General features: G+C 43.3%; 1 protein-coding gene across 2 annotated transcripts in view; it reads right to left on the bottom strand.

Annotated features, from left to right (window-relative positions):
- Positions 1 to 5,786: 5,786 nt before the first annotated feature.
- Positions 5,787 to 25,423, bottom strand: part of VAPB (VAMP associated protein B and C) — a 57,679-nt gene continuing 38,042 nt past the window's right edge. The window contains exons 3-6 of one of the 2 annotated variants that reach the window (XM_023231897.1): positions 16,982 to 17,085; positions 12,651 to 12,731; positions 10,585 to 10,761; positions 5,802 to 7,259 (exon numbers count right to left, since the gene is read on the bottom strand). In XM_023231897.1, coding sequence (XP_023087665.1) covers positions 7,101 to 7,259; positions 10,585 to 10,761; positions 12,651 to 12,731; positions 16,982 to 17,085 — 521 coding nt within the window. In that variant the 3' untranslated portion in view covers positions 5,802 to 7,100. Of the gene's footprint in view, positions 7,260 to 10,584; positions 10,762 to 12,650; positions 12,732 to 16,981; positions 17,086 to 25,423 lie in introns of both variants that reach the window. The other variant, XM_023231898.1, reaches the window with a different exon arrangement.

Here is a 25,423-nt window from a genome sequence, read left to right as displayed (position 1 = left end):
ACAGCTAGTACAAAAGTTTATGCCTTGGCAGGGCAGGTTTCATCAGGCTGATATGGAACATGGGAGAACATGCTGTTAATGGCTCTTTCGGTCTGGACCCTGCAGAAATACATCTCCTTCTCTCTGGGAAACACCATGTCAGCTTCCAAGCCATGGGTTTATTACATATCAGATAACCAAAATGTGCAACAGTAAAGAGTCCTTTCCTGCACCAATTTTTTAAATGACTTCCATGTCAAAACAGCAAATACAATGAAAACTACATAAAGGAAAAATTATGAAAACTAAAGCATTCTAAGACATCTCTTAAGATACTCAGTTCCTAAAATGTTAACATACATCGAAGACGATAAACACATTAGAAACTGCAGGAATCTTTTTTCAACATAGGGAGAAAGACGTACAATAGGGAGAGAACAGCATGAGTTACTGAAACCATTGATTCAAAAAGGAGAGGAAAGGTGAAGGGAACACTGAAATAGATCACTTTTAGTTTCTTATAGGAAGTTCCAAATGGCAGCAGTTTATAAACAGTCTTTAAAAAGGAAACGACAGCAACAGAAATGAGAACCAAATGTATTTTGCATTTTTCTCTCAGTGTATAAGCTTGAATCACCTTACTTAGGCTACATACGAATGAAAAATATAAAAAGTCACTCCCACTGACTAATTTCTCAGCACCTCATATAGTAGCAGACAGACAGAGGATACTTATGAAACGTTTGCTAAGGAGTGAATGATGAAAAGCAAAAAGTAGTTCTTGTACACATGGTCTCAGTATCACAGACAATAAATTCTGACCTTTGAATTCACATAAAAGATGCAATGGAAAAACACTTTAACACGGGTGCTGCACGAGAGGATTAACAGCTGAATGCAGTCTATTTCGTAAAAACAAAAGAAAGATGGGAATGCAGGCAGCCAGTTCGGAGAAACAGCCAGGACTTTTTTGTATGACATGGAAAAACCAGCAAGTCAACGTGTGAAACGTGCACACTAATTTCTCATCTTCTTAAACCCTAAAAAGCCCCACAATCTTGTTAGCACTAAGCCTGGATGAAATTGTGTTAAGATATCTGATTAGTCTCCCTCAGTTGGCATTTTCCAAAGGAAAAAAAAGGGAACCTGTTTTATTTCAGTCAGACATGGCTTTGGGTATCACTGAAACAAAGCTCTGACAGAAGCTCCACCTGCAGAAGCCCAGGCGGGCTCCTGCGGCTCATCAGAATGCCAGCAGGAAAGCAGGCCAGCAAGTGAGCATCCGTCCTGCACCCACATCCATTAGCCAAGTGATTACATCTCCATCAGCCCTGGGGTGTAATAAAGCAGTTGTAATCGGGCATTGTTACAGGATCAATGTTTCCTGGTTTAAAAATAAACATCAGCATTTATCTAGCAGCAGAAAGTGATTCTCCCACAGTACTGTTTTATTCAACTGACATCTTTTAATCAAAGCAATCCATATCGTGGCAACATTCCAAGGTATCATAATTGCAAATATTTATGGCAAGTTAGATAATAGCTACATTTTTGTTGCTACACTTTTCTTCCTTTTTTTTTTTTTTGAGACGGAGTCTTGCTCTGTCGCCCAGGCTGGAGTGCAGTGGCGCGATCTCGGCTCACTGCAAGCTCCGCCACCCGGGTTCACGCCATTCTCCTGCCTCAGCCTCCCAAGTAGCTGGGACTACAGGCGCCCGCCACCACGCCTGGCTAATTTTTTTGAATTTTTTTTTTTTAGTAGAGACGGGGTTTCACCATGTTAGCCAGGATGGTCACGATCTCCTGACCTCGTGATCCACCAGCCTCGGCCTCCCAAAGTGCTGGGATTACAGGCTTGAGCCACCACGCCCAGCCTACACTTTTCTTCTTTTCCTACAGATTTAACGCAGACATTTTCTAACAAATTAATTCCATTAAGAAAAAAAAATCTCAATTATATTCATGAAGACAACCTCTCATCCACCTCCACCGGTTTCCCTTTTAACTATTATCCATAACTGTTTATGTGAGTTTGTGTCTTTTAAATTTTTCAAAATACCTCTGTAACTTAAATAAAATGAAGCCCCCTATTGTTAAGTGCCATAGATACAGCTAAAAACATGGCATGGAGGGAGGTCAGGGCCCCTCAGCACAGCAGTGGGTGAGCTCGCGCACCCCAGCTAACGTTCTTGGTGGCTGAGCCTCGCGTGCTAACGCTGTAGCTAATGGGATTCAGAGGTTGGAGGAAGAGGTCTGGGAAGCTGGCGGCAGACCCATTCCCACAGCCTCCCAAGCTTGCCTCTCGGCTGATGCTCCTCATCAAGGGCTTCTATTACTTGCTCCCTTAGCTGATTTCCTGGAGAAACGCAGTGCTAATTCAGGGAGAGGCCTGAGATATTGGCAGCTCAGCTGTTTTCAAACCTTGGCAGGGCACTTCTGTAATACCAATTTTAATGAACTGCCCTCATTCACATTTAATTTACAAGTCATGTAAAGCCTCCATATAAAGCGTTCCCATCATCTCCTTGCCGAGACAGACTGGTAATATTCTTTCTCAAGCCCCCAAAGTCATTCCCCAGGAGCATCGGCCAGAGATCTTCAGGCAATGAGAAAATGGAATATGCACTTTTTTTCACTGTCTGGAGTGTGTTCAGTTTCCAACAGAAAAAGAAAAAGCATCTGAACTACAGTCTTAATTCTACTGACTTTAGTGTGAAAATAACAGGTATGGAGGCAGACACATAAAAGATGTACGGACGGGCAGAGTAGCTGAAGGAGGAAGGCTTCATCCACTCAGTTCCCTGAAGCAGATTTTCAGAGCTGAAATGGTATCTTAGCAATGCAAGCCTTACAGAGACTGATTTAGTTCTAAAAAGTTGCCCAATTTAACCTCCTGGAGCCTTTATTTCTTCATATGCAAACAGAGCCACCTACCCCACAGTACAGTTGTAAGGATTAAGTTCAATGAGCGAATGTACTGGAAATGTTCTATACAGGTAAGGAATGGCACTGAAACAACAGTAACTTGCTTGAAAAGGTTCCTATCAGAGCAGATCTGTCTAAGGAAAAGGGGGGCAGGGAAGGCGTTCTCCAAATCCAATTAGGTCACAGAAACTCAATTCACGTAGAGCATGCGTGATCTCAGAGCTGCTCTTGGTGTTTCAGAAGAGTGGTCGTTGGCCTTATGGGATTTGTGTGTCATGAACTAGAGTCATCCATCTATACTTTGCAGGGACCTTTCTAAATAAAATTCCATTCCAGCTCATCTTTGAGAACACTCCTTCTCAACAACAGCAAACACGGCCCCAAGCTTAATTAAGAGAGGTCTCAGAGTGGTAACCTTTCAGTTTAGTTTGGTTCTTTCTCCTTCAGGCCAGACAGCCAGGGGCAGGGGAAGCCACGAGAGGACCTTCAATGAAATGTCATGTCCAGCAGGGGGAAGCACTGGCCTCTACAGCGAGAAGGTCTCAGGGGTTAAATGTTATTCAGGTGTTCAGAGTGACACTGGGAAGCCCAAGACCCCTCTCTCTTGATATACATATGTTTCAAAGTACAATGAGAAATGGGCCATTCCTTTAGAGAAGGAGCTGAAAATGACAAGTGACATGGTATTTTGGCATGGATTTTGAGTTTGCAAATACAAAACTTTGTGTAGGCAAAAAGTATAGGCACGATTTGAAAACTGTCAAGCCACTGACACATGGCACATATACTACACATGCACACATGCATGCACAGAGCCTGGTTTCAAAGTAATCTGAAAGGCTCTTCAGCTCTGAGTTCTAACTACATTCAGTTCTATCTGACTCAACACAGCCTGCAAGCCGGGCACTGATATCTTTCGATAGCAATTCTGTTCCTAGGATTTGTTTGAAAGCATTTACGTTTCACGGATCACTGGAGGTTCATTTTTCCCCCTTCTGTGTTAAGGAGGTATAAGCCGTCTCTCTAGCCATAAACTGGCCACTGGTAAAAATCAATTTTGATTTTATCAGTATGTATTACTGCTGGTGCCAGCGGTTTAGAAGACTAGAGAGGGACAACATGCAAACTAGGAGGAGAAAAAAAGTTAAAGCCAGTTCCTCACACCTACAAATAAAATAGCCTGCTGTCTTTAAGAGGTATTTTGTATTGTGCCAAGGAAGCTTAAATTATCAATTTAAAACGTCAATCAATAAAAAATTTCAGGATTCTGTCACCGCTTCCATCTCTTCTGCATTTGTGAGCACTATGACTGGCATTTCTGAAGCCAAGGCTGCCCTCTCTGAGGTGCCGTGGAGTCAGTAACCCAGGAGCAGACTGGAGGGCAGTCTGGCAGCAGCTCCCCCATGCACACTGCCCGGCGGCACCCTCCTCAGCCTCACTCTTTCCATGCCAGTTTCATCCCGATTATCCGACTCTTAACCTCTTGGGACAGGGCAGGCCGTTGTGACAGGCCCCATATTCACCTCCTCTTTGCCTGACTCTTGTTTTCATTATGTAATTCTAGGAAAGACACCCTAAATGTGCATGCATCTCCAAGTTCTCCGGGAGCCACGCCTGCTCCACGTTCTTTCTTTTCCTGGCACATTTTTGGCTGCCAGGATGACTGAGAAAATAACCAACCTTCCCATCACTCACCTGCTTCTCTTCCTGTTTCCTTCTGCCACTCAGCCAAAAACCCCACAAATGTGTTCACCAAGTGCTAACCTCTAGAAGGGAGAGAGACTTCAGAGGCTGATTTTTAGCTGCAACCAAAATGTCCACATCCTCTGAGAAGCTGAACACCTTCTCCTAGATGTACACAAAACTCTAAATCACATTCAAAGGTCTGAAGCAGAGTAGTTTCTCAATATTCTTTTTAAGAACTGCCACAGACTCACAGGCCAAATCCCATGACCTGGCTGTTTTTGTGAATAAAGTTTTATCAAAACACACGGCCATATCCTTTAAAAATAAATAGAGCCCTGCTCTAGTGTAATGGGACTGTACTGTACCCCTAGGTATGTTGGGGACCATCTAAGTACTCTCCTATCAAGGACATGAGGGCCTGGAAGCTACAGAAGGACTTAACTGGCTGCAGCACCTACAATTAGCAAATTTTAGTCTCCTCACGGAAAATCAGGCAGCAGAAGGCATGTGCCTTACAGTTTGGTCTTTTCACTCCCTTTTATAAGTACTGGGGGCCACATGGGAAAAAACCTGGAGACAAATTCATATTGGGGTGACCTCCCTGTCTGCACACTCAACGTAATCCATGGGTGCCTGGGTAACAACTAAGTCTGCTCACCATTTCCGTGAGTACCTGGGATTCAAAGTCAACTTTTTTCACGAAGACAGGAAGTTCCTTACTCAGACCAACCACAGACTTCCACTTCTCCAGTTTCAAGGCCCCTGACCCAGCTTGACACAGCCAGGCTTAGGAGCAATGTGGCTTGACGTATGTGACTTCTAAGGACTGCCTTCCTTCTGATGAACTTGTCCTCTCAAACCTGTGCACAGTGGGACTGTGCCCAGAACGCCTGTTACTAGTCTCAATGGCATGGTTCCCTGACCCAGAAGCGAGGCTGCTTTTTACTGAAGGCCAAAGCAATGGAAGGCCAAGGGTGACCAGGTGCTCAGCTTTTTCAGCAGTTTTATTTTTCATACTGTCAGCTGAAGACAACCAAAAAAAAATACACACACACACACACACACACGTACATTTAAATCATGAAACACATATTTCCCAGTGATAGAGCTCATTTTAAAGTCAACCTTCCAATGGCAAAATAAAAATGATAAAATAATTCCCCCCATAAAGCAAATGTGACAAAATGACAAAAGAATTCTTAATTTTGGGGCTTTATTATAATTTTTCTTTTCAAGATGCTACATAGTCAAACAGAACTGGATTGGTCTTTTATGGCATAAAATTAATTCACAGTCAAACTCTCAACTAGTACTAGAAGGATTAGCTGAAGAGTCTCTCTCTCCCACTGCTCCCCACCCCCAACTGCTGGTGCCCTCGATTCTAACCTTCTGCAGCCCAATCCATTCGTCCTGACTCCAAGCTAGGTCCCCAAGGAGAGGTTAGACTCAGACTTGGGCCTGGGTGCTAGAAGTATGAGTAATGGTTGAGAGGTGGTACAAGAGCAATCTAGAAGACTGACTACTCTTCATTAAAAAAGGTAACCTAGAGTTGACTGTCACTACAGAAAATTTCCCTCCCTATGACAGTTGTTATTTACTGACCCAGAAAAACACGTCCTGACAGCTCTTCTCCAACATTCCAATAAACCCCACCTCCACATGACCAGACTCTCCAGAGACTGAGGAGCCCACAGCCCTCCAGCAGCAATACCAGTTCACCCACCAGAGTTTGGCAGCACGCAGCATTAACTGTACTCTTGTGACAATAAGAAAACATGAGATGAAATACATTAAATAAGTTAAATATGCATTAAACATCTCTGAATAACAGTTCAACGTCACTACATGAACCAACAAAAATTTAGCTTGGTCCCTTTAAGAGAACAAAGCGCTGCCATTTATTTCCAAAGCGCTGGGTCAATCAGTCAACACACGCCTCTCACTTATGACGAGTACGTCTGATGCTGCCACAGTGCAATTCCTTTGGGCTTCTGACTCTGTTCATCAGTCCCAAGGAGCTGATGGCTTGGACAGAACTGAAGACATGGAAAGCAGCCTGGGCCGGGAGTGGGCCACATGGGGACTACTGTGTGGAGATGACCTCACTCCCCACCACGCTGGGCTCCAGCTCCCCACGGGCCAGCACCAACAGGCGAGGAAGAGTGTCATTTTAAGAGAGGTAATCCAGCATCATGTACCAAGGCCTACCAATGTTTAAAATGACATTTACAATATGCCACTGTGGCATTACTCATGGTTTCCCTTGTCATTAATAAAGATCATTCTTCCCCCCCAATCAGTTACTATACATTTTTAACTTTCTAAAAGATTGTTACATTATATTTGTGTGTGTGTATCTGTGTACGTGTGTGCAGGGAGGGGTAATTTAAAGGCAAGACCTGTGAGATGTCATCATACATTAATTTCTTTTTACACATGGTTATGATAAATTTAAATCCCATGATATGGTGGATCCATCAATCCAATTTACCATCCTGTGCATGCTACTTCTACAAGGCAATCTTCCCAATAATTACACCAACGATAAAGAACAAAACCACCAGAGCCAAGAGCCGGGTGCTAAGGCCTTCTTCCTTCCCAGTTGGGGCTAGCGCTGAAATGGGGCTGTTGCTCTGCACTGTCTTCCTCATCCGCAGTCCATCTTCTTCCTATGGGAGCAAATGTACATTTCAAAGACAAGCCAAGGCACCAGAAAGGGGAGTCAACTGTACAGCTTAACAGGATGGGCTGTTCATGCCCAGTGCTGGACGACATGATATGGTCCAACCTCATTTTGCAAATGAAGAAACTGCAGGCTACAGAGGGGAAAGGGCTAGCCTGAAGCCATAGAGAAAACAGTCCCCTATTTTCTTTCATACATTCCACTTGATGCTGCTAGTTACAACAGAAATCTAAATAAGGTGTTCCTTGGTTTCCCATGATTTACAGGAAAAAAGTTCTTAAAAGGGTCAACTGGGCCCTTTGCACCCTCAGCCCCACCCACCTTTATGGCCATGTCTTTCAGATGCTTCTCTTCAACCCCAACCTCTCTGTCCTTCCTGCCTCTAATGAATAGCCTTCCTTGATCAAATCATCAATTTTTTTTTTTTTTTTTTGAGACAGAGTCTCGCTCTGTCACCCAGGCTGGAGTGCTGTGGCCGGATCTCAGCTCACTGCAAGCTCCGCCTCCCGGGTTCACGCCATTCTCCTGCCTCAGCCTCCCGGGTAGCTGGGACTACAGGCGCCGCCACCTCGCCCGGCTAGTTTTTTGTAGTTTTTAGTAGAGACGGGGTTTCACCGTGTTAGCCAGGATGGTCTTGATCTTCTGACCTCGTGATCCGCCTGTCTCGGCCTCCCAAAGTGCTGGGATTACAGGCTTGAGCCACCACGCCCAGCCAAATCATCAATTTTTTAAATGAGAGGCATTTCCCAAGACATAAATATACAAATCATAAGTATCTACAAAGTCAACTGGACGCGGTGGTTCATCCCTGTAATCCCTACACTTTGGGAGGCTGAGGCAGGTGGATCACCTGAGCTCAGGAGTTCGAGACCATCTTCGTCAACATGATGAAACCTCGTCTCTACTAAAAATACAAAAATTAGCCGGAGGTGACAGAGTGACACTCCGTATCAAAAAAAAAAAAAATCTAAAAGTGGGACATCTGGAAGCTTTCAAATGCAGAGCTCTGTACATAGCTGGTACCTGATGAACTACATCCAGAATGCTGGATTAAATGATATTTGGAATATTAAAATATTGGTACACCATGTCAAATATTTTCTATTAATGCATAGATTTCTCATTGAAGAAGCAACACTCTTTTCCACACATATAAAGATACTTGACCATATCCCCCACCCTCCCCTTGTCCCCAAACTACATGGATATGTCAGAAATGAAAATTTTTTTCTTCCTTCACCTCCACTGCCACAACTGCCTTGCACTTTCCTAAGAATCTGCAAGTTACCATGTAGATCTATGATGCCATTTCCATGCTCTCAAAGCCAAGCCCACATCCCTGAAGAGGGACATGCATCAAGCCATTCTATTCTGGCCCAGACTCATCTTTGCTGAAAGATCTCTTGCTAATTACCTCATCTACTCATCCCCAAACCTCACACACCAGCTGTACTTTCTTTTCTTCATTTCCTTTCATTCTCTCCCATCCACCCGAGTACCTAGTAGGTCCTGGAGACCACAGGCAGATAAGTCCCACGGAGCTGACTCTCCCTGCAATTTGTTGCTATCTCTGTGGGACATTTATCACACTGGCTTATAATAATTTCTGTGTATGTCTCTCCCTGCTATCCCATTAACAGAGAGCTCCTCAAGGGTAGGGACTGTTCGTGTTTGAATCCACAGTGCCAGGCACGTATTAGACCCTCATCTGTTGGCCAGATGACAGAATAAACCAACACAAAACAAGAAGGCAGCGTCTGGCAGAATAAAGAATCTTCTAATGTCGAGATTAGTCTGATCATATTTTAAGGATATTCTGCTCATGGGGCATGGCAATATCACTGCACAGTGATAAACAACTGGTGGTGTCCGACTGAATTAAAAAAAAAAAACAGCAAACTACACCATTTATTTTATTGGGTTATATAGAAGCTATTTCTACCTATTTACCACTTTAAACAGCACAGAACTCTGTTTCAGAAGAGAAATACACTCAAGGAGAAGCTTCAGGCATAGCTTAGATTGTTAGCCAAAACGTAGTGTCGGCTTCACAATTTACTTACACATTAAAGAAGTTACTGACTGAGGCAAATTAAGATCACTGCAAAGGAAGAGGATGATGCCATTTCCCAAATGTTGTCAGTTCTCCTATATCTACCTCATTGTCAAGAGTAAAAGAGAAGAAAACTCATACTTTTAAAGCTGGAAGGGGCCTTAGAGGTGTTTAGCAAACAGAGGCCTAAAAGATGCTGTGACCAGCACAGAATCAGAGGTGTTTCATATTGGATGGGAGCAACTTCCGCACCACCACAAGCCTCCAAGCCAAAAGAAGCACCCTCTGCCTCCCCTCTTCACCACTCAGTACAATACAACCTTCCATTGCCAATGCCAACTGCCTTGTCCACGAGCTAGAGGCTCAGCTTTTCCTTCCATAATCTCCACCTCCTATCCACTGAGGCACCCCACCTCCAAGCTCATCACCACATCAACGGTTTGAGGAGCCAAAACTGCCCAGACCTATATAGAGTCTTCCAAAATCAGAACTATACCTGCATTAAATCAGAGTATAGGTCAGTACTTACCCTCTGAAAAAAAAGATTCTCACCCAAGTGAATGGGGATGGCATGGGCGTGGGGTTTAAAAATGCATATTCAAAATAAAAACTGCTATTTTGGTCTCAACATTTATTTTCAATTTACACTAATGGAAAGTGTGAATTTTGGGGGGTTTTGTTTGTTTGTTTTGTTTTTGAGATGGAGTCTAGATCTGTCACCCAGGCTGGAGTGCAGTGACGCAATCTCAGCTCACTGTAACTTGAGCCTCCTGGGTTCAAGCGATTATCCTGCCTCAGCCTCCTCAGTGGCTGGGATTACAGGTGCCCGCCACCACACCCAACTAATTTTTTTTTATTTTTTATTAGACACGGGGTTTCACTGTGTTGGCCCGGCTGGTCTTCAACGCTTGACCTTGTGATCGGCCCGCCTTGGCCTCCCAAAGTGCTGGGATTACAGGCGTGAGCCACTGTGCCCAGCCGAGTTTTTTTTTTATTTTTTATTTTTTTCCAAGGGGACAAGAGCTTAAACAGTTGAGAAACTTCTGATCAAGGGACAGTGGTTCTTAATTTAGACAGATCCAAGGACCCTTTTGAGAATCTGATGAAAGCCATGGAAATTTCTCCCTGGGGAGAAAAAAACAGCCAAATACCAAAAGCAAAAGAAATGTATATATTCACTGGCTCATCAACTTCCCCACCCAAGAAGCTAGTGAAAATGCCCTTCTTCTCTGTAGATTACCAGAAAATAAACTATTACCTTGAACTGCTTGTTCTCCTCCCGTAGCCTCTGAACTTCACCTTGCAGCCTCTTACATTCTTCCATAACCTTCTTAACTTCAGTGTCATCCAAAGAAGAACTCAGAGACTTAGACACTATCGGTGTTTCTGTCTTTGATGCAGTTGTGGATATAATTTTATTTATTTCTACATCATGCTGTTCAAAAACAAATGAAAGCCTAAGTGTCACCAACCATGTAATAAAGGACTTTTTTATGCAAAGTAGTTCTCAGCAAACACCAAACGTGGTAGCATTTCATCCACACTGTAAAATGTCACATTTATTTTTAAAATGGAACATTTTATTTGGTATCTTAATAATCTAAAGCAACTGGGCCCTAGAAATTACGGATAAGGGGAAATAATGAAGTTTGGCTGAGACTAATACTTCAAAGAAAGAGGAAAAGGGCTGTGTATATTGCACTATCAAATTCCTGCCATGCAAAAATTAGCATACTGTAATTGTGCAAGCTCAGGCATTATTAGCCACAAATTACTGTCACCACAAAGATGTGAACATCCCTAGGATTGTCTTGGTGGGGGTAGGAGGCTTGGGAGAGCAGTAGACAGAGGGCGAATTATTTTACCAACTTAGCATTTGGAAGCTGGGATGAAAGTGAAACAAGTTCAGTGTCTGCAATGTTTCATTCTTGGGAAGTTACATACTCCCCTCATTTCCCCTGCCAAGATTGAGCTATGAACCCCTCTTGAGATTTAATGGGGATGACAGCCAGTCAGTGGAGGGACGGCATGGAAGCACGCAGCTTGTCAGGGAAAAGTAACTGACGATCATTGACCTGGGTAGCAAACTGAAAACCAGGAATCTAGCTCTACCCATCATTTTCCAGATGAGAAGAGTAGGCCCTGTGAAGCAAGGCCCCAGGCTACCAAGTCAACCCATCACAGAGCTGAGGCCAGAATACAAGTTTCACAACTTGCAAACTGACCTTCCTGTGACAGGACGTACACTGGGAAGAGGGAAAAAAAGACCACTATCCACTTAAAGAAACACGGTAATAATAGTGGTAAATGATTCAGCAGAAATAAAATATCAGGTAGTTTTGACACAAATCAACAGCATTCCCACAGACCAGCATAGATACTGCTCACAGAACATTTCAGGGTACTTCTATTTCCCAACTCCAGCTATCAATGGCTAAGATAGTTTCATATCCTGCATGTTTTCACAGTTTTGGTGTTTTTATAACAATTAAAATGTTTTCGACTAGGTTGAAGGGAAGTCCAAATTAGCATTTCAGATACAGTCCCCTTTCTTCAACTGGTCACAAGTGAGGACCATCAAGGGTGAAAGCGGACAGCCTAGAGGATGGGGCTCCTTCCTTCTCCCCGCAGGCAACACCGGAATGAGATCACTCTCAGTAGGGGTTGATACTGCCCTCCAGGACACATGTGGCAATATCTGGAGACATTTTTAGTTGTCACAACTGGGGAGTACTACCGGTATCAAGAGGGCAGAAGCCAGGGATGCTGCTATCAATAAAAGACCCTACAGTACACAGGACAACCTCCACCACCAAGAACTACCCATCCCAAATATCAACAATGCTGAAGTTGAGAAATCCTCATCTAAAAGCAGCCTTTGACGGAGGAGATAGATAGGGTAAAAGGGGTAGGGAGGCTGACAGGGCACTTTGTAAAACAAGGGAACCTGTAAGCTTCCCACCCGTCCATCAAGCACCATGATAAAGGGCAAATTATTCCCTGCTTTACACTCACCCACTGTTTAACAGCAACCTATACCTTCGCCAGGCCATAGAAGCTCTTCAGGATTTATGACATCTCAACGGCCATCGGGCTGCACTTTTCAAGGGAAAACACTGTTTGAATCAGTTGTCTTTCCCTGAGTTTTTCAAAGGCTGATTTCATAAAGGCCCACTTATTTGCTGACCTCAGCTTATTTTTTTCCTTCGGACATCAGATAAAGGAAAATAATTTGCCAACTTAAATCTTGGTTTTGCAGGAAATGGTATGCAAATAAGTATCAGCTTACAACATTCAATTATTGTTAACTATAAACATACTTACTGGTTTATCATTCTCTGCTGGCAATTCAAACACACATCTAAGTTTTGAATCCATAAGGTCTTCCGGTTTTGCCTCCTTCCACTAAAACAATTTAAATTTAATAATCAAGATATTATTAACCTGGTGGAAGAATAACTTTCTTCCTATAACTGACAATCTCAGAAAAATACTCTTAATGAGAAAGCCCAGAACTATATCAAATAAAGAACTGAAGTCTGCTGAGATTCCAATATTTGTAACATGACAAGATTAAATACACTCACTTTCTCGAAATAGTTATTACACTTCACAAACCCTGAAAGTCTTGCTGCCTGACTCCTTAAAGTCAACCAATGCTCCCCATGTTGCTACTCTACGGGAGAGGCCCATCACTGAACCAAAAGAAGTCCTCTAAATAATGTCTGGATGACCAGGTAACCTTGGCTCTCCTTATGAAAATAAAACTTGTTTTAGGCTGGGCGTGGTGGCTTATGCCTGTAATCCCAGCACTTTCGGAGGCTGAGGTGGAAGGAATGGTTGAGCCTAGCAGTTTGAGACCAGTCTGGAAAACGTAAGGCGATGTCATCTCTACAAAAAAAATTTAAAAATTAACTGAGCATGGTGGCACATGCCTGTGCTCCCAACTACTCAGGAGGCTGAAGTGGGAGGATCACTTGGGCCCAGGAGGCAGGCTGCAGTGAGCCATGATAGCACCACTGTACTCCAGCCTGGGGGACACTGAGAGAATCTGTCTCAAAAATAATAAATTAAAATGAGAAAATGAAACTTATTTTAAAGGCATATCTAGAAAGTGTAAGCACATATTATCTGGGAGTAGTTTTAGAACCACTCTGCCAACTACCAGCGGAACACATCACATTCATTACCAAATCCCTCCTCTGTCACTGTGGTAGTGTCTGGGCTATCTCTACCCCAAGACCCATCTCCATCCCTCCAGGCTGTAGTGACAGCACCTTCCCAGCTAAATCCCATGTCCTAAGAAGATATGCTCCTGATAACTTCTCCTTTTGGCAGCAGAGGATGGGAATTACAGGGTATTCTAGGATCATAGACCAGGATAGCAGCAAGGTTACGATATAGAAAAAGAAGGCATCCCCCACCCGCCGTGCCTCCAACCCTTCCCAAAACCATGCAAGAGGCAGCTAGTGTAACACAGGTACCAAGAATCAAAAGCGGGAACCAAAAAGTGGGACACTAAGGAACTGCCACAAAAATTATGGCAGATCCACTAAATGGAATAGCATGCTGCCACTCAAATGATGCTGAAGAGCATTCAGTTAGATGGAAGAAATGTCCAGAATATTAAGTGAAGAAACCACAAAGAATACTGAACTCTGCTCCTCTGCACACACACATCTGTATGTGTGTGTGCCTACCACACGTGTCAACCACACGTGCCTACCACATGAGTCAAAAAAATATCAGGCAAGGATCATCACTGAATGCTAAAACCACCAGGTGAGACTGCTGGCAAGCAGGATATTCACGTGGTCTCAAAGTATCAGATGACTCAGTATCACAGATTACCTATTAACCACAGGGGCAAATGTGCTTTGTGATCTGACACTAGGGAGAGCTGGCAGTCACTGTCTTAACCAAGTGATCAAACAGCATCACCAACAGCAGGACAACCTGGTATGAAATACCGACTACGGAATATTCTTGCCAAAACACATTTAACTTGAATTTAATCATGAGGAAATAATCGAACAAATCCACAATACGGGACATTCTGTAAGTCAACTGGCCTGGACACTAAAAAAAAAAAAAAAAAAAAAAAAAGAAGTTCAAAGTTTGGGCAGGGTGCAGTGGCTCACACCTGTAATCCCAGCACTTTGGAGGCAGAGGCAGGAGGATCGCTTGAGCCCAGAAGTTCATGACCAGCCTGGGCAACAGAGTGAGACCCCAACTCTACAAAAAAATTAAAAATTAGCCAGCATGGTGGCATGCAGCTGAGGGGGAGGTCGAGTCATGACTGTACCACTGCACTTCAGCCTTGGTGACAGAGCAAGACTTTGTCTCAAAAAAAAAAAAAAAAAAGTTCAAAGTTTGAAAAACAAAAAGGTTTGGGTGTCCTCTACTAAAGGCAACTTTTGGAACAACTAGGAAATAATGAATATTAATTTATCACATAATACTACTGAATTAAAGTTAATTTTTTCAGCTATGATTAATAGTATCATGGCTATATAAGAGACTGTCCTTGCTCTGAAACATTTAGGGGTGAAGTGTCATAAAATCTGCATCTTAAGCAAATAAGAAAGTTTGTGACAGAAAGGAAGCAAATGTGACAACACGTTAACAAATGGTAAATCTACGTAAAAGTTATATGAGTGGTCACCGTGCTATTTTTTCAACTTTCTGTATCTTACAATAAAAAGAAAAACATTTTAAAATAAAGAAAAAGCAGGCTGGGGCAGTGGCTCACGTCTGTAATCCTAACACTTTGGGAGGTTGAGGTGGGCGGATCACTTGAGTCCAGGAGTTTGAGACCAGCCTGGGCAACATGGAGAAAACCTGTCTCTACAAAAAATTAGCCAGGTATGGTGGTGCGCTGCTATGGTCCCAGCTACTTGGGAGGCTGAGGTGGGAGGATCACTTGAGCCCAGGAGGTGGAGGCTGCAGTGAGCTGAGATCACGCCACTGCATTCCAGCCTGGGTGACACGGTGAGATCATGTCTCCCCACTGCCAAAAAAAAAAAAAAAAAAAAAAAAAGGAAGAAAAACACAAAGCTCTTATTAATGATGGTTAGACCTAGTAGAAAAGAACTATGGGTCACTTTAAATTTTTTAATTTGTGTATTTCCAAAATTTCCCACAATGTACATTTTATTTTAAAAAAAAATGTAAACTGTTATAAAAATAATCATACAAGGAACTAAAATGACTCTTTACTGGATATGCAGTGCCTGGCCTACTACACACTCTGATAAGCAAGTGTCAGACACTAGACCGACCAGGCACTTACACAAGGCACACTTCATACTCACCATCGTGTGAGCTGCATTTTTATTCCTATTTTACAAATGATCAAAACCTCAACAGATTTAATAAAACCTGCTCCCAGCCACAATGTTAGTAAAAGGAAGAACTCAGCTCAAAAATACCCAAGCCCATGCTCTTTCCACTATGCCATGCAGCAAAAGCCAAACAGAACACACCCTTGGATCTTCCATTATTTTCTATCTGCCATATGTTTCTTTGATCACACAAATTAACATGAAGTTAACACATCATGTTGCAGAAAATCAAAGAGAAGCTTTTCATAAGAATTGTTCTCATGAAAAGAAGACAGCCTATTATCACTGATCTCTCTAAAACTCAAAAATATCTGGCCTCCCCCTTCATTTTCTGCCTACAAGTGAAACACCAGTGGAGATGCTTTTCCAGAAGTAAAACAAAAGACTATGTGGCGAAATAGGGCATGGGGTGGGCTTGGCCTGAGATGCCCTTGGTATCAGTCAGAGGAGAACTGCAGTATGGTGTGAGGAACAGCAGACTCAGGTGGGCAGGCCTGCCATGAATGACTTGGGGCCCCCCTTTGGGCTGGCCAAAACTGAAGAGCAATACGAGTGGTATGAGGCAACCCTGTCCTGCTTTCCCGAACTGTAAGGACAAACGCATCTGTCCCTGCTGGGGCTGTGGGTTGTACTGTACATTTCAATTCAACTCCCAGCCCCAGAATGCCTATGGACTTATTCAAATGTATAAAAAGCTCGTTTTGGTGGGAATGTCCATTATACTCTTTTTTTTCCAAAACCATCACTAATATCACTTATTTCTTTTATAAAAATGAAGTCATCTTAATTTTATCAAAATTAGAGAAAAGTTAAACATATATTTAAGCAGGGGGAAAATAATCATATTTACTAGAACAAAGCCACACACACGTATGTCTAAATGGGTGAGGACATTAAGCACTGACATTCTCACATGGCTCTTGAGTTTGTGGGGGATGAGAAGACATAGTAAGAAAAGGCGGGACAATGAAAAGTATCCTTTTCTGTTGGGGCAGAAAGGAGAGGCGAAAGGAGGCAATCCCTAACCATTCAAGACACCAGCCACCACCGCAAGGAGCTGCTGAAGCACACTGAGCTCAGAAAGGTCAGAAAAGAACAGCCTTCTAGAAAGTCACATAAAATGTTAAAATTATTCCTCAAAGTTTTAGAAAAACCATAAAGGTAGTTAAAGTACAAACCTCCTTGAAAAAAAAAACTATTCCCTTTTAAACAATTTTGACATATTTTGAAATGCATGCACCCACAATTCCATATCTAATTGTTTTTTTAAATTATTATTACTGAAAAAAATAAGAAGCATTCAGTACTTACTACTGCTTCCATATCTGAAGTGTCAGTTGGAGCAAACATAGACTGAACCATAAACTTGTGTTTACTTTTCTCATTGGGATCATAATCGAAAGGCTGTAACATCACTGAGAAAGAAAATATTTCATTAGGAGGGTCAGAGCTTGGTTGTCAGTGCCATTTATTATGCTAATATTTGTACTTTGGTTGTAAAGCAATTTACCGGCATTCTCTTATCTCTTAGGATGGACGCGCCTGGTGGAGTAAGCAAGGGTGACCAACATCTCCATTTTGCAGGTCACCAACCTAACAGCCACAAAATCAGGGCATGACAGAGCTGGGAATAAGGCCGAGGACCCAGTCTTCTGATTCCTAGTCCATGGATCTTTCACTATTGCAAGCCTACCATACATGTCTGCTATAGGCCTTACAGAATTGGGAAACTGGGTAGCAACACCATCTGCCTGTTTTGCTCAAGAAAACATATCCAAATGATCTTTTCAGGAATTAAACAGAATAATCTAAGATGTTTAAGAACATTTAAGGAACTGTTTCAGCTTCTCTCCAACCCATTTCTCATATAGCTAATCAAGGTAATCCTTGAAATACAATTTTGCCAATACAATACTAGAAAATGTTTACAAGCAGGACACTCACACAGCAGGGAAAACAGTATCAGCTTACACTCCCCTTTTATTTCCCTAAGAACCTAGAGAAATCTCACATAGAGGATCCTGTGGATGAGTCACACCCACTGCATGGAGGAAGATGCCTTCCTACCCCAACTGGCTCCCTTCAACCTACTTCCTAGAGTACAGCTGGGCCTACTCCTATCCAATGATGGCTGCTTTAAAATACATTACTTTGCTACAAGGTTTTGGCTAATCCACACATCTAGTTAAGTTCCCTGAAACAACTTCACATGCAGGGAAAGCCTCCCGTGGCCTTGACCACAACAGTGGGCATGGACTGAGTGTTTCCATGTGCCAGAAACTGGACTCTGTCCCTTACGTCTACCATTATCTCATTTAATCCTTACAAAGTAGGTACTATTGTGGGGGGAGAGGGGCTATTCCAGTGTCTACTTTTCAAATGAAAGGCATGAACAAGGAAGAGGTGAATGTGCCCAAGGTTACACTTTGGTGGAGTGCAGACTCAAATCCAGGCAGTTGGTGTGGAGACCTAAGCTCACAGCCACCACAAAGGACTGGTGCCTTGTCCTCTGACAGTACAAGCCTTATGCGTCTCACCAGCAGGGCTTCTACTACCTTTCTGCTGGGCCCTCATCAGCATTCTCTCGCCTTGAAACCCCAACTTAGAACTTTCCAGGTGCTTCCTCTAGCGTCACACAATCAACCACAGTTAGCAGCAGATACAGAGCAGGATAGCCCTGGTCTACAAATGAAGAATCTGGGATTCCACAAAGTGAAGTGGCTCCCTCAAAGTCACAATATCAGGAAGCGGTAACACTGGGACAGAGAGCCAAGACTTGATGACTCCAAGTGCAGTCTACACCCCTTTCGCCACACTAGTCACTCCAACACGAGCTAGATTTATATCTGGCACCCAGGCCCCATGACAAAGCTAATGGAACAATTCACAAAACAGGACAGAAATACCAACTTCCCCCATCCATCTCTCAGGGATGCAGTGGCACTTTCCATCATGGGAACAGAGAAAGTCCATTGAAACCTAACCATGCACGTGACTTCAATGCACTGGTGTCCCTAGTCACCCAGACAGCTTCACTGCCCACAAGACCCACCTGAGTGCCCTGAGCTACAGGAAGCCTTGCTGGGAGACTTCTTCAGGACAAAATTCAACAACTGTCAGAAAGTAAACCTTTTATCAACGTAACTCTTTCTCTGGCATGACTGAACTGGCAAGAGCTGAACTTTCCTATAGACAGACCTGGAACATTTACCTACCTGGACTTGACACTTAACCTCAAGGACAAATGACCAGACTGGAAGGTCAATGCTTTTTCTGAAAGCTAAATTCCCAATGTGTTTTTTTTTTTGGTTTTTTTTTGTTTTGTTTTGTTTTTTTTCCTGCCCCCAAGACTGCAATAAGGAAGACACACACTATAAAGTAAAGAGCCAGTGTCTTCACATACGCTGGGAACCTTCCTAGACAGGGACTGTCAACCTTCTTTGGAGCTGGGACACACTGTTCGATTAACATTCCCTTTCTAAAATTAAAGTAAATTCAGTTTTAAGAATTTCAGGTCTTGCTTGGCTGTGACAAAATCATGCTCTGGTATTTTTCAGTTTAGGAAAGAAGAGAACTTTGACCTGAACTACTCTTAGATTTTTGGCAGGGCACAGATCTAGTAGTAAACACTGTCTCCCTTTGAGCCTCTGTTCTCCCAGCTGTGAATAGCTATCGCACCATTCCCAAGTCTACCACTCTGGAGAGCTCTGAGGAGGAACAAGGTTTATTTGTAAAGAGCCCTGATGCTCACATGACAGCAATCTAAGGAAAATGCTAATTTTTAGAGAAGCTATTTAGACAAAATAAAAAAAAAAACAATGGATCCAGAGAACAGAACACACCCCCAAAAAACAGCCCCAGGAAGCTCTGCATGCCCCTTCCCATTCATCACCTTCCTAGAGGCAGTGGGAGTAAAAAAGTACAGCCAAGGGCACTGTGTCCAGAGCTCTGCCTGGGTTCTAAGAATGCCCCAAGGGAAAACAGGCCTTTCCTTTCCATTTCTCCACCATCCCTCAGCTTCTTCATCCCCAATACTTTCATGATGGCCCAAGAAGGAAAGAAAGGAAAAGAACCTTTACGCATGTCTCCTGTGTAATAGGTACCATAGAAGGCAAATTATCCTTAGTACTCCCATTTACGACTCACAACAATCCATCAAAGCAGCACATGTCTCCTTTTTCAAGATAAAAAGATAAGGGCTGCCAGGCATGGTGGCTCACACCTGTAATACCAACACTTTGGGAGGCCCAAGGCGGCAGGATCACTTCAGTTCAAGACCAACCTGGGCGACAAAGCAAGACCTCATCTCTACCACAAAAAAATTAGCTGGGCATGGTGGCCTATACTTACAGACTTTTCCAATGAGATCAGCAGGAAAAGAAATGAATGTGATGTTTTTGCAAGTGTACGATGCAATATGCCAACATTTGGAAGCTCAGCAACACTCAGCAAATGGTTTCCAAACAGTCCATGCATGATATCACAAAATCCATTCAAAGTATAGGAGAGACTGTAGTCCCAGTTACTTGAGAGGCTGAAATTGAGCTGGAAGGACTGCTTGGGCCTGGGAGATGGAGGCTGCAGAGAGAGAGCTATGATAGTGCCACTGAACTCCAGCCTGGGTGACAGAGCAAGACCCAGTCTCTTTAAAAAAAAAAAAAGATAAGGGCTTAGAAAGGCGCTAAGTGGGCTCACCTGGGTCCCATGGCCAGCATATTAAACAAGAGTGTCAGGGCTCAAACCCAGCTTTGACTCTAGATAAAAACAATTTACGGTAGTTATTGCCAATGATAAAATACAAGCTTTCAGGCAAAAATTATAATTGTGGAAAACTTATCTGCCAACCACAGCTTCATGGTTCTGCAAATACTTACAGACTTTTCCAATGAGATCAGCAGGAAAAGAAATGAATGTGATTTTTTTGCAAGTGTATGATGCAATATGCCAACATTTGGAAGCTCTGCAACACTCAGCAAATGGTTTCCAAACAATCCATGCATGATATCACAAAATCCATTCAAAGTACAGGAGAGACTGATGTATTTTAGTGAAAGAATGTTCAAAAAGTCACAGACATGGCTTCAGATTCCACATCATACTAACAACCTTGAAGAAAGTAACACTTGTCAAGTTTTGGTGTAGTATCGAAGAATGTTCAGATTTATCTGAAAAAGCAATTAAACATACTCTTCCCTTTTCCAACTACATTATTTGTGGTGAAAGCAGTTTTTCTCCATATGCATTCACCAAAAGAACACATCCTAACAGACTAAATGTAGAAGCAGATATGAGAATCCAGCCTGTCTTCTATTGAAACAGACACTAAAGAAATTTGCCACAGGGCGGAGTGGCTCACGTCTGTAATCCCAGCACTTTAGGAGGCAGGGGTGGGTGGATCACCTAAGGTCAAGAGTTCCAGACCAGCCTCACCAACATGGTGAAACCCTTTCTTTACTAAAAATACAAAAATTATCTGGGCTTGGTGGTGCATGCCTGTAATCCCAGCTACTCAGGAGGCTGAGGCAGGACAATCGCTTAAACCTGGGAGGTGGAGATGGCAGTGAGCCAAGATTGCGCAACTGTACTCCAGCCTGGGTGACAGAGCGAGACTCTGTCTCAAAATAAAAAAAAAGAAAAATGAAATTTGCAGGCCAGGCACGGTGGCTCACGGCTGTAATCCCAGCACTTTGGGAGGCCAAGGTGGGTGGATCACCTGAGCCCAGGAGTTTGAGATCAGCCTGGCCAAGAGGCAAAACCCTGTCTCTACTGAAAATACAAAAATTAGCCGGGCATGGTGGCGGGCACCTGTAATCCCAGCTATTCGGGAGGCTGAGGCATGAGAATCACTTGAACCTGGGAGGATGGAGTCTCACTCTGTCCTTCATGCTGGAGTGCAGTGGCAAGATTGTGCCACTGCATTACAGCTTGACCAACAGACTCCATCTCAAAAAAAAGAAAAGAAATTGGCAAAAAATGGAAAAACGCGTCAAGTTTCAGTCTTCTCACTAATTTTTTTGAAAACTTATTTTTCATTAAAAATGTTACTGTTAACATGTAATTATGTTATTCTTAATTTTACACATTTTCAGTTTCATTTTTAATATAATATTGATACACCCCACAAACCAAAAAGCTTTTTGGGTCCTTTTTTTTTTTTTTTTAAGAGATGGGGTCTTGCTATGTTGTCCAGACTGGCTTCCAACTCCTGGGCTCAAGTGATCCTCCCGCCTTAGCCTCCTGAGCAGCTAGGACGATAGGTGCCTGCCACTGTGCCCAGTTGCGTCTTCATTTTTAAGAATGTAAAGGAGTCCTGAGACCAAAAAGTTTGAGCACTGTTATGCTACAACAAATGGTCTCACAGGCCCTCCAGGAGGTAAACAATATGGTTAAGTCAGTCAATGCGGTTAAGTAATAACACACTGGTGGCTCTATGTAGTACCCCTCTTGGTAGAATCTGCAGTTTAAAAAGAGAAAGGAGATTTACACAAACCAGGTCTTGAGTTTTCGGGACGTACCTGGCCCTCAGGTGAAAATAGAAGCACATATGCATGCACACACATTCCTTACGGAAGGAATGGGGCATTACCTATGCTCCTCTGATCAAATGCCTTTGCAACTGCTTGCTCTACCTCCACAGAAGGGCACTGTCTGAGATATACTGCCCCCTTACTGCAGACCTTACAGATGTCACCAGCACAGCTCCAGGCCTAGAACATCCTACCTACCAAGTCACCACAGTGTAGACATGGAAGGACCATTTCATGGGCAGGGGAGAAGACCTAAACAGGCATGCAAGCACACAAGGCAGTGGGTGTAAGCAATCACTTTAACGGAGCCCCGGCGACAGCCTGAGGTAGCAGGTCCAACAGCCCTTCTACAAAAGCAGAGGACTGAGCAGATATATACACAGATGCCTAAATACACTGTTGAATGGAAACTTTTCAATTGGAAATAAAAACTGTGCCCTACTGGCATGTCAACTTTCAGGAAGTTCTAGGTATAAGGTGGGTACTTATGGGAGGTTTTTGATCTGATAAAAGGTTTTTGCTTTAAAAAAAAAAAAAGTCTAACAAGCACCATGGCATATGCTTCATTTTTTTAAATCTCAGAATCTCATCTTTGAGAAGAAATCTCTTCACATTTTACACGCCTACAATCTCAGCTCAGGCCCCAAAGACTCACTTCTAGATTTCTACCAGCCTGGAACATCTAAGGGGGTGCTTGCCACCACCAGCTCTCCTTGGCTCGTGGGCTCCTACATCAGTGAGCCACAGTGAAGATCTGGGACACCCAGACTCCGTGAAACTTCATAAACTCCCGGAGTACCTCGGTATCCACATCCTGCTTAACACGGCCCCTAACTCACATCAAATCGTTTGTATTTTTCAGCTACTATCATCTCATGTCAAATTCAATTTGCTCTATCCTGTTAGTGGGAACTTTATAAAAACATGATAGAATGCTACTAATCATTAGTTCTTTCAGCTCCATACGTGCAAACTGTGACAGAAACTATGTACTTTTTTCCATGGCAGGTTATAAAACAGTTTCCCATTAACTTATTTCACTTTCACCTTTTTTTTTTTAAGAGATGGGGTCTTGCTAATGTTGTCTAGTCTGGCCTCCAACTCCTGGGCTCAAGTGATCCTCCTGTCTTAGCCTCCTGAGTAGCTAGGACTATAGGTGCCTGCCACTGTGCCCAACTGTGTCTTCATTTTTAAGAATGTAAAGGGGTCCCAAGACCAAAAAGGTTAAGCACTATTAGGCTACACCAAATGGTATTCACCAGTATCTCTTCACTTGAATACCAGAGATACTGATGATAAAGCCCTCTTAAATGAACCATCTATCCTACTTTTAAAATGTATCTGCTGGCCGGGCACGGTGGCTCAAGCCTGTAATCCCAGCACTTTGGGAGGCCAAGACGGGCGGATCACAAGGTCAGGAGATCGAGACCATCCTGGCTAACATGGTGAAACCCCGTCTCTACTAAAAATACAAAAACTAGCTGGGCGAGGTGGCGGGCGCCTGTAGTCTCAGCTACTCGGGAGGCTGAGGCAGGAGAATGGCGTGAACCCAGGAGGCGGAGCTTGCAGTGAGCTGAGATCCGGCCACTGCACTCCAGTCCGGGCTACAGAGCAAGACTCCGCCTCAAAAAAAAAATGTATCTGCTGATACTACATTAAAAAGAAGTCTGTTACCACAAGACAGCCTGGAAGCCAGGCCACTACTCATCCACATTAACGCTTTGTGATACAACGCCTGTTGTATTACAGATTGCAAACTGGGATCCTGTTAAGAAAGGGCCTTTGGGGTCATAAAACATCGGATCGATAAGATCAGAGTTTCCTCAACAGAGAAGAAATGCAGAAGATACGCTACTTAAAACATACACACACACCCCTTGGAGAAATGACGACTTGATTAAATGCAGCATAAATGCTGCTTCTGAGAACCCAAGCAAATCACAGATCACTTTCATCTGCATCATAATGGTAACAGAGCAAATAAAGTCTAACAAGCACTATGGCACATGCTTCACTTTTTTTTAATCTCAGAATCTTATCTTCGAAATCTCTCTCTCCACATTTTGCGTGCCCACAATCTCAGCTCAGGCCCACAGATCTTTCTAGATTTCTCCCAACTAAGAGATTTTTCAAAGTTTCTTCTAGTTTCTTTCCCAACCAAATCACCCTGCCTAGCCCCTACAAACTCCACACATTTAATCTTACCTTAATACCCTACTGGTATCACGTTAATTCCTCAAATCAAAAACCTCCTGTAAGAGCAACTATGTCCTAAGTAAAAGGCAATCAGTTCAGCTTTTCACAATCTGGCCCTTCTTGGATTTCTTGGTATCTCTTATTGGAGGCCTCCCTTCTGCTCCAACAGGTGTGCACGTCACTCAGGCCACACACCATGCCCCTATGTCCTTAGACCCAGTGACGCTCTCCGATCATCATCAAAGTCTCCTCTTATCATGTCAGCCCTCCCTGACACGTTTCTCTTGATTCTCCCTTACTCTACTCACATGTCAATATACCCCATCTTCCAGGACTTAATCCTCTGACAGAACCTCTGTAAGGAATATGCCTCTGTAAGGCATGGTGGTGCATATCTGTAGTCCCAGCTACTTGGGAGGCTGAGGCAAGAGGACTGCTTGAGCCCAGAAATTTGAGGCTACAGTAAGCTATGAGAGCGGCATGCACTCCAGGCTGAGCAACACAGCAAGATCCCAACTCCATAAATAAGTAAATAAGGCCAGGCACAGTGGCCCACACCTGCAATCCCAGCACTTTGGGAGGCTGAGGTAGGCAGATCACTTGAGGCCAGGAATTTGAGGCCAGCCTGGCCAACATGGTGAAATCCCATCCCTAACTAAAAATACAAAAAATTTAGCTGGGCATGGTGGCACACACCTGTAATCCCAGCTACTGGGGAAGCTGAGGCACGAGAATCGTTTGACCCCGGGAGGCAGAGGTTGCAGTGAGCTGAGATGGCACCACTGCACTCCAGCCTGGGTAACAGAGAGAGACTCTGTCAAAAATAAATAAATATATAAATATAATAAAATGTAAATAAGAACCCTGGAGGAAAAGTTCTCAAACTTCAGTGAGTATCAGAATCACCAGGAATGTTTGCTACAACACTAACTGCTAGAGCCCACCTCCAGAATTTCTGTGTTAGCAGGGGTGGAGTGAGAATGAGCACTCCCATTCTTTTTTTTTTTTTTTTTTTTTTTTTTTTTTTTTT

The sequence above is a fragment of the Piliocolobus tephrosceles genome, chromosome 20 (assembly GCF_002776525.5).
Source record: "Piliocolobus tephrosceles isolate RC106 chromosome 20, ASM277652v3, whole genome shotgun sequence".
Lineage (NCBI taxonomy): Eukaryota > Metazoa > Chordata > Mammalia > Primates > Cercopithecidae > Piliocolobus > Piliocolobus tephrosceles.
This window is presented reverse-complemented; position numbering and strand designations above follow the sequence as displayed.